The 9,793-nt window shown below is 40.8% G+C and overlaps 1 protein-coding gene across 4 annotated transcripts in view; it reads left to right on the top strand.

Annotated features, from left to right (window-relative positions):
- tfap2e (transcription factor AP-2 epsilon) overlaps positions 1-8,238 on the top strand; it is a 16,177-nt gene extending 7,939 nt beyond the window's left edge. For 2 of the 4 annotated variants that reach the window (XM_020655149.2, XM_020655150.2), the window contains exons 4-7: positions 856-1,087; positions 4,883-5,001; positions 5,469-5,607; positions 7,181-8,238. In XM_020655149.2, the coding sequence (XP_020510805.1) occupies positions 856-1,087; positions 4,883-5,001; positions 5,469-5,607; positions 7,181-7,442 (752 nt within the window). In that variant the 3' untranslated portion in view covers positions 7,443-8,238. Of the gene's footprint in view, positions 1-828; positions 1,088-4,882; positions 5,002-5,468; positions 5,608-7,180 lie in introns of all 4 variants that reach the window. The other 2 variants (XM_065948372.1, XM_065948373.1) reach the window with 1 other exon arrangement.
- Positions 8,239-9,793: the final 1,555 nt, after the last annotated feature.

The following is a 9,793-nucleotide window of genomic DNA, read 5'->3' as shown; positions in this document are numbered from 1 at the left end:
AACTACATGTGTCAATTAGATTAAATCCATTCAATTAATTAAAGGAACTGTTTTCATTTGAAATTTGGGAAGTTTTCTTTGTGATTACGGCTTCTGAAAATGGGATTTTCTTTACCTTCATTTATTTACCGGTCAGTGACAGTAAACTGTAAACCTTTTGGTTTAATTAAGACGAGACCATTGAGGCTTAGCTTATTGAAAATGTATTTTCTGAGCATTTAAAGACCAAACTAAAGATCAATTAACCCAGCAAACAATATGTGATGAAAAAGGTATGTAGTTGTAGTCCAGAAAACAAAATCAGCACAGCAACAGGTATTGTTGAGAATTATCCAATCAGGGAGAATATTCTTTTAAAAAAAAAGGCGTGCCCCTCTCAAATTTAAACCCTTAAAGTGGCTTCAGGTGATGACCCCTCCTCCTCCGCCTCCAGAACCTTTTTCAGAGTCTGAAAGTTTACCGCTGTGCAGAAAAGCGAGCGTGAATCGAGCTCCTGTGAGGTGTGAAGCACAGCTATTTGAGAATGTGCAGCTAAAATGTAACCACCTGCAGTTTAAAGAACAGAATCAACAAGCAGCGCTCCAGGATCAGAGCTGTCGACGTGAGGGAGAACATTACGCTGAATAGATTAATCAGGAGGAGGAGGAGGAGTGCTGTCACACACTCATTCACACAACAATACTGTCACTGCACGTATGACATATGTTTAGATTGATGAGTTGTGTTCCTCCCTGATCTCTTAGCTCCACTTTGCATCTTCATTTTGTTGCTTTTTTGTTGAGATGTTGTTTTGAAAAGTTTGTATGCTAACTTTGTTTTCTCCTTTGGACTTCATTTATCCAATTTTCGCACCAGTTCCCATCCCGTCAAAGCTCAACGGCTCGTCTCTGTCCGCCTTGTCCATGTGTAAGGAGGGTCTCGGGATGGGAGCCGTGTCCAACCCGGCCGAGGTCTTCTGTTCGGTCCCAGGTCGCCTCTCGCTGCTAAGCTCCACCTCCAAGTACAAGGTGACAGTCGGGGAGGTGCAGCGTCGCCTCTCCCCGCCAGAGTGCCTCAATGCCTCTCTGCTGGGTGGAGTCCTCCGGAGGTAAGAGGAGTCTCTCTGTGGTCGTAGAAGTGTTTTCAAAGTTTGTCTCATTGACTGTATATAAAGATGGACTACACGTCTCCACCTCCTCCTCTTGTACAAAAATGAAGCCAAAATAAGACAGACGCTCACATATTGCACATTGCACTGAAGGGATCTCTTACTGGTGGATCCTGCCCATTCTACTAACCAAAGCACACATTCTCACTTACGGATAAAACGTCAAAGATCCCCTGAGTTGGTACAGTCCAGATTCTCGTTGCGGTTTGAAGCGGACACTCGCTTGTTATGGAAAGTTCAATAACTCTTTTGTTAGTCTCCGTTAAGTTTCCTCTTACTCTTCCTCGTTCACTCTTAATTAGGTACACAGCGCCACAAATGAGCTATTAAATGTGACGTCATACCATTTTATTTTTACATAAAGATAAACTTTATTAAATTGATTAAATTAAATAAAAGGAGAACATCAGTTAAAGGCTTTAAATGTGATTTTTCACACTTAAATATAATAGAAATCAAGTATATCCTCTGAAAATAACTCTGTGAGTCATGACTGTCTACAATGGGTGTAACACCCGAGTCCCACTGTCTGTGATGTTTTCAGAGTCCTATCTTCAGTTTGTTTACATCGCCGGGACGGCCGGCTGACTCCTCCCCTCGTGTATAAAAGTTGTTTAATTGAGGGACTAGAGAAAAGAAGAATAACATACTGTACTCACTGCTTAACTGTGTTTCTAGATCACGCTCATTTCAGGTAAATTTACATGCAGTGTGAAGATACCAGCATAATAAAGATCGCTAGCATTAGCATGCTAACACAACAATGCACAGCGAGTTGTTCTGGTTTCATGCTGGTGCTCAAGGGCGACATCTGCTGGGTCAAAAAATTGCATATAAAGCCTTTAAATAAAGGGAGAATATCAGTTAAATAAAGGGAGAAATCAAGTAACTACTAAAATATAAACTTCTACACAATTTAACAATTTTACAAAATCTGCATGATAGAACTATAATGTCAGAACATGTAATAGTTTGACATGTATTTTAATTTTGATAGTTTGACTCATGTCCCATCTGTTAACATGTAGGAGGAGGCGCTTATGACCTGTACCCCAGCCAGTCAGTAGGGGGAGCTCTAAATATTTTGGCTTCACTTTCAGGGTGCAGTTGTGCTGTCGATCTTTTTACACATTTAATGGATTAACCTCATTTGGGCCTCGTTGTGTTCATGTAAACAGGATGAGGAGAAGTGTTGTTGAACTGATACAGATTTGTTGGATCACAAGCGTGAAAGGTTGAGAACAAATTCATGAAATAACTTGATAAGGATAAAAAAAACATCTGTTGGTGGTTTTCGTTTTAGAGCGTCCTGGAAGAGAGAGGCAGCTCCGTTAAACAAGTAAACAATGACTCGCCTTACATACAAACATTATACAAGATACATGAGGAAAGAAAACCTGAAATAACATGGAGGAAACTAGCAAATGTTCACAATCATGAACATATCAGACAGAACATCTATAGCCTCCATATTTTGATAATAATCTAATTTAACAAATCTAAAAGTAGACTTGAAGATTCAGGGAAGGAAAGATCTCCCAAAAGCCTTGAATTGTACTTTTTACATTTTCAGTAGGCTTCTAGTTCAACAATATACAGACACTAAGAATGAAAAGATTCAGAAGCTAACACTTCAACCGTTTGTACATAATGTCAACCAACATCCAGTTTTATTCAACACTGATGTAATGCCCCGTTCAAAACACCAGTGGCAGCCATCTTGGTTTGTTTACTAAGGAAGTGCCTGCACAGCGCTTTAACCTGCACCTTGTACGTTGTGATCTGTTTGTGCAAATAATAACACACGAGCTCATAGATTTTTATTCTAAAAGCAGCCGTGGATGATACCGGATATTTATTCTTTCTTTTTTGTGAAAGAGCAGAAAAAACACAGAGAGCCAGGGTTTGACAGTCAAACAAACAGCGGTAGCAGGGGAGAGACAGCCGTTACAAAAAAGATCTTGAGCTTCATTTTGTGTTAAAAGTTGTTTAAAAGTAGCTCTAGTAAAATGGTGAACATGAACTACCCCGGTGTACTGTCAACACTGTGATGTAGGCTGCGTCCTTGTATTGAATTTGTAAGTAAAGATTGCCGTTATCATGCTTTGAGCCACATGACAAGGGTGACTCTTGGTTGCACACATCCTTTGCTATGAACCATGTCCTCTAATTCTCCGGAAGCTTTCAGAGTGAAGCGCTTTAACTTTACTATGAGGCCCCATGCTGAGGACCCAAAATGGGTCATGGGACTAAATCACAAGAGGAGCAATGTGTTTTAATGAACCACAGCCCCGGGGCGAGAGAACAACTTTATGATTCGAGTAGAGGGCTGAAATTCTTTAAAAGGACATCATTAAAAGATCTGAAGCGTAGTAAATATCATATAGCGTCATCAGCAGAGACAAACAGCGACTCCTCTGATAATAATACACGGCTGTCCATCATCATGAGGGATTTCTCTTGAGTTTTCCCACTTCCACTCTACACTTCCACACTGACAAAATGAGTTCTTTGCAACTATATCAAAGCTTGAATTAGTTGTTGCTTGGTAAACTAGGATTTATCATATGTTAGGCTTAAAAAAACACTTTCCTTGTGTATCGATAAACCACTGAACGGTGCATAAAGCTTGTCAAATTAGCCCCACCTCAAAGCGAATACAACAGCAACAAATTCAAATTCCACATCAACACTAATCCATATAATTTATTAATCTAAAATATGAGTAAAGTATCTCACAAGGGGCAATTATCTGCACAATGTACTTTTCTTTTTTTTTTTAATTATGGGACATTTTCTACTAATTAAGGAAGCCCTAAGCGGACATGCATCTTTACATTTTATTTACTCTGTTTCGGTTTCTTTAGATCTGGACTTTATTATCTCATATCCCAAGAGCTTCAAACGCACAAAAAAACATAGAAACAGGCTTAACTTGTGGTGTTCCCCAGGGGTCCGTTTTGGGCCCACTGTCGTTTTTGTTTTATGTTCCTGACAACTGCTATATAAATAAACTTTACTTACTTACTTAACTTACGTCATCAGTGTCGGCAATGACAGCATGTCATGTGGTTGTCCGGCCTATCGTACTGACCAGCCGATTGTTACCTTAACTAGATCACTATAAAATCATAGAAATAAGTCGACATATCAATCAACAAGCTGGAATTACTCGTTACCATGTGATTGTTGAGTAAATTAATTGTTTGGTTTATGTCCACTTAGGGCTTCCGTAATCATTACTGCTTTGCTGTTACTTCATTTTGAATGCTGGGAGTATTTTGATTCTATTTATTAAAAGATGAATCCGAGAAAAGTCTCTGAATATGTCTTCTGCCACTGCTGCCGATCAGATGAATGACTTTAAAATATATTTTTAAAAGTAATTATTAAAATGTTCTTACATTTTAGACATTAAAAAACAAAAAGGGATTAGTACAGGCAAAAGAAAGTCGAGCAAGAACTGCAAAAAAACACCAAAAGATACAAGATCCTATCAGTGTTGACAGGGAGCATACTGAAGGAAGATTTCAGCTTCACATTCACTTACATAAAAGCACACACACATACACACACACACACACACACACACACACACAGCATGACAAATCTCATAAAGACAAACAGACACAGAGCTAGGGTACAGAAGACACACACACACACACACACACACACACACACACACTGAAGCAGCATCTCCTAAAAACTGCTCTCTGTCTCTGTGTCCCCCCTCAGGGCGAAGTCAAAGAATGGTGGCCGCTGTCTGAGAGAGCGTCTGGAGAAGATTGGCCTCAACCTGCCCGCCGGGCGCCGCAAGGCCGCCAACGTCACTCTGCTAACATCTCTTGTGGAGGGTAGGGGAAGAACACACATACACACACACACGCACACACACAAAAACAGTGACCTGCATACATGCTGACAGAAACAGACACATATTCACATAGAAAATATCTCTGCATGAGCACACATGAATAAACAGTCAGAGCACGGGTGGCTGCTTTCGTGCGGGGCCACACACAAGGGAAGGGTGTCGTTTGTAAAGTCTGCGTGCGCCTGCCACACAAAGCCAAAGAGCAATGAACTGTTTGAGTGGTGAAAGTGAGAAAAACGGCTGCAGAGTTTGTCTTGTGACCCGGCCTGACCCGAGCACTCACAGAAAAATCGATGTTGTGTCATTTTAAGAGACTTTCTAAGACATTGTATTTGATTTACATCTAAAATGAGACTTAACTAATGAAGCACACTGTTCATGATTCTTCTAGATAGTTTTAATAGACACACTCTCATCCTCCTCTTCCTCCTCCTCCTCCTCCTGCAGGTGAGGCCGTCCATCTGGCGCGGGACTTTGGTTACGTGTGTGAGACAGAGTTTCCAGCCAGAGCCACAGCTGAGTATCTGTGCAGGCAGAGCGAGCCGGACCAGCTCCCAACACGCCGCAGCATGCTGCTCGCCACAAAGTGAGTGCTTCCTCCACACGTTTGGATATCCTAACGCAAAGTTTGTCTTTAAAGGAGAACGTTAAAGTCAGTTTTCTATTTGTGGGGAAGTTCCATTCAAATAGAAATGATTTGAAAGCCTCTTGAAATTATAAAAACATCATTATTACTTGAAAATGGAACAAAAATGATCTCTACTTTCTATTGTGTACATTGGACTCTAAATTTCTTCGATACATCGTTGTGGTTTTGAACAGCTTTAAAATATCGTCTCAGGCGTTTCGTCAAGTTTTAGAAAATCTAAATTACATCCCTGACATTTTTTTAAAGTCGGCTTGAAGACGTCAAGCTGTTTCAGAAAGCGTGTGAAGGCCATGGAGTCTGAAAGAGGGACGGTGTTCCCCAAGGGTCCGTTTTGGGCCCTCTGTTGTTTTTGTTTTATCTGTTCTAACGGGATTCTAGTTGCATTATGGGAAGTGTAGGATCCAGTGTACTTGGTCCTTCAAGCACACTAAGGAGTTCATTAATTAGTCAGGATATTTTGTCCTCTGATTCTTCAGATTTGTCTTTTTTTTCTAGTGTGCATCAAACTGTTTTAAAACCAAGTGTAGACTGATGAAGTGAGCTCTTAGAGTTTTATCTATTAGAGCTTGATACCTGGTTTAATGATGCATATCTAATCCTGATCAATTAAAGTGGAAATACCAATGGGACATACATATCTCAGGCTTTGATTATATCCAATTCATTTGTGAATGTGAATGTCATCTGTTAGAAAAATGATTTGATTCAGTTTAGGATTAACTTGTTGTAACTCACCTGGCCTGACCAAAGACGCTCGACACCATGGTCACCATGTGAATGTGACCGAATTGATTTTCAGAATTTAAATGTATTTTTTAAATGTAAAATGTTAGAATACAATAAAATCTCGTAAGGCTACAGAGTAGTTTACCATATGCATTTATTTATTGTACCAGGTAGGATGGTTCCAACAATTTTTTAAGAGGAAGTTGCAGCCACAACAATTTTAAAGAGATGCACAGTTTGTGCTCTTTAGACTTTGAAACCATTCAAAGTGGAAAAGAAGAAACATCTTGTCATGTCTTTAGTGTTTATTTTAGTGGGGGCGGCTGTGGCTCAGTTGGTAGAGTCGTCGCCTCTCAACCAGACATTTAAGGGTTCAATCCCCAGCTGAGCAACATGTCCGATGTGTCCTTGGGCAAGACACTTAAACCTGCATTGCTCCCGCTGCTTCGGTGGCAGTGTATGAATGGATTAGTGTTGTACTTACTCTCTGATGTACGTCGCTTTGGATAAAAGCGTCTGCTAAGTGAATTGTAGAATTGTATTTGAAACACTTTCAGACCCAGTCAACCTCATCAGCCTTTTTTATTGGGTGTTTGGAGACCTTCTTTTGGCACCTGTTTGAAGTGTCAGCTTCAGTTGAATACTGTATATTCCATCATATATTTTATGTTACCAAGCACGAGGTAGTTTAGGAAGAGTTTAAAGGTCGAGAGCAAGTACAGATCATCTTGTGTTGGTATGATATCACGCTAATGTCTCCTCTCTTCTTTTTTTTTCCTCTCAGGGAGATCTGTAAGGAGTTTGTGGACCTCATGTCCCAGGACCGCTCTCCGCTGGGCGGCAGTCGACCCACCCCCTGCCTGGAGCCCGGCGTCCAGGGCAGCCTCACCCACTTCAGCCTGCTCACCCACGGCTTCGGCACGCCCGCCATCTGCGCCGCGCTCTCCGCCTTCCAGAGCTACCTGATGGAGGCGATCAAAATGCTAGACAAGGGCGAAGGTGGAGGGAAGAGCCACCACGAGAAGGAGATGAAGCACCGCAAATAGGGCGGAGGACGGACTGCTGTGTTAATGTACGAGAGGCAGAAAGGAAGAGGGGAAAAGACTGACTGTTACCCCCCCTCGGTGTCTTTTCTTTCGCCCTCAGGATGAAAACTGTTACCTCCCAGAACCCCTTTGCGGCCCCTCTGGTGGAGGAGGCGGGGTTTACGATGATATCTGTACTGTAATGTGTTTCCACCTCACTCGAACATGACGCATGGACCTCTCTTCTCAGTAGCTGGTTTGTGTCATGATGGCGTCTACTAAACATCTATTCAGGATGAGTTCCTACATATGGCTGTATAGTTTTATTTACCCCCACTTCTACCTTTATTTTTTAAATTTTGGTAAACATGTCACCTTTATCAGTGTTTTAGAAACCCCCCCTGCCTCCATCGGTCGCGCTCCCGTTCACACATTCTTCGAACTGAGCTCATCTGGAAATTGTCGTAAGCCATATCTGAGACAAACAAACCTGCTCTTTTGCTCCTTTGGAACTTTTGAGGAGACTTTTAACTCCAGCTGATTGGACGAGCAATGCTTCCATACATAGTTCTTTTTAAAGTGGTGGTCATGGGAAATTGAGTCCTCTGGGAGTGTGAGAAAAGGAGGAGTCAAAGGCAGCTACAAGGAGATTTGTTTTCTTTTTGTTTTGAAGTGCTGCGTGTTGGTAACTTAAAGAAAATAACAAATCATTTTGTACTTTCTGTGTATGTTTATTATTAATGTTATTACTGTTGTTATTATTATTATTGTATTACGACATAAATGTAATATATTATTAAACAATTAAGAACAATCAGTTTAGTTTCACGAGTGTGTTTTTATGTTGGGATGTTACAATTAAGATGTAAAGAAAATGAAAAATGGAGGTCTCTTTACCTTAATGCCAATACTGACGTGACAGTGAGAGTCAAGAGGCTGCAACTAAAGGTACAATACGAAACATTCTGACTATTAATACAGCAAAAATCAAATGTACCCTATTCATACCCGATGTAAATGTATTGTGGAGTAAAGCCTTCCTAAAAACCGAATGAAGTCAAACTCCCTCTGGGTGTGTTGTTCTCAGCTCTGTGTTCACATGGACAGGACGACGCTTCCTTCGGCTTGTTTATGTTTCGCTCAAAGTTTCAAACTAATTTCATTCATATTTTTTTCCGAGTGAATCCCTCCCTCTCCAACCGTCAGCCCTGCCACCATGTGGGGGACGGTGACTCGGCCACGCCCACTTGGGGAAGCTGTGTCTAGTGGCACAATGACGGTGTCGTCAATAGAGTTAAAAAAGGAGAATCAGTGGACTTTCTAATTAGAAGGAAAGATTTTCTAAAGCCTAAAAAGACAAACATGCATGATGATCAGAACCTGAACTTGATTGCAGGTGTTTTTTGGTGCTCGTGGTCTGCTGTCGATGCCTTACAGAACCCTGCTAGTGAAGCAGGAGGAGGGAGGGGCAGCTGAGGGATGAAGGAGGTGTGTCTAAAGAGAGCATTGTTTTGATCTCAAAATATAATCTGAAAGTTGTCTACTAAGCCGTTAATGTTTTTTTTTGTCTTTTTTATCTTTAACAACTGCGTTCCTAACATTTGTATTCTTAAGAATAATATTCCAACAACTTTTAAATTGGATGCCAACAAAATTCACGTTTCCCTTAAGATAAAATGTAATCACGTTTATTCTGGTGCTATCTGCAGATCTTAAGGTTCTATTGTCAGGGCGCTGGAGGCCTAGTGGTTAGTGAGCGCGCCCCAAGTAGGAAGGCTACAAAGCAGGCTGTCCGGGTTCGAATCCGACCTGTGGCACCTTAGCTGAATGTTATTCCACACTCTCTCTTGCACTGATTTCTGCTTCTTTCTACTGTCCTGTATCTCTAACAAAGGTATAAAATGCGCCCCAAAAAACAGATTTAAATTCTCATAAACTTTGGTTTACTTCAAAATATCTGCAAAGATTTACATCCCCCTCCTCCTTATCTGTATTAAACACATGATTAATAAGAACTGACTAAGATGTCGAATGTCAGCCACTCCTCCATCAATAGCCGACCATCAAGACATTTCTATGAAGAGGATTAAATAAAGAACTAAAAATTGATTTCTCTGAGCTGTAAATCATGTCATTGCTGTTTGTTTTCTTTCAGCACTAAATCTATAAATTAGATAACAATATGATAAACCACTGCCCAGCTAACAATACACATTAATAGTGAAACAACATACGATTGTAAACATTAGGCGAGTTTCACCTCCTAGCTTTAACTAATGTATGCGCTGGTATTTTAAATGTATTTGCTTCCCCATTAAATGATCATTTCAGCGTTGCTTGAATGCTAACATTAGCGCCACATAACTAGCTCG

This window comes from Labrus bergylta, chromosome 19 (assembly GCF_963930695.1).
Source record: "Labrus bergylta chromosome 19, fLabBer1.1, whole genome shotgun sequence".
NCBI classification, from domain to species: domain Eukaryota; kingdom Metazoa; phylum Chordata; class Actinopteri; order Labriformes; family Labridae; genus Labrus; species Labrus bergylta.
This window is presented reverse-complemented; position numbering and strand designations above follow the sequence as displayed.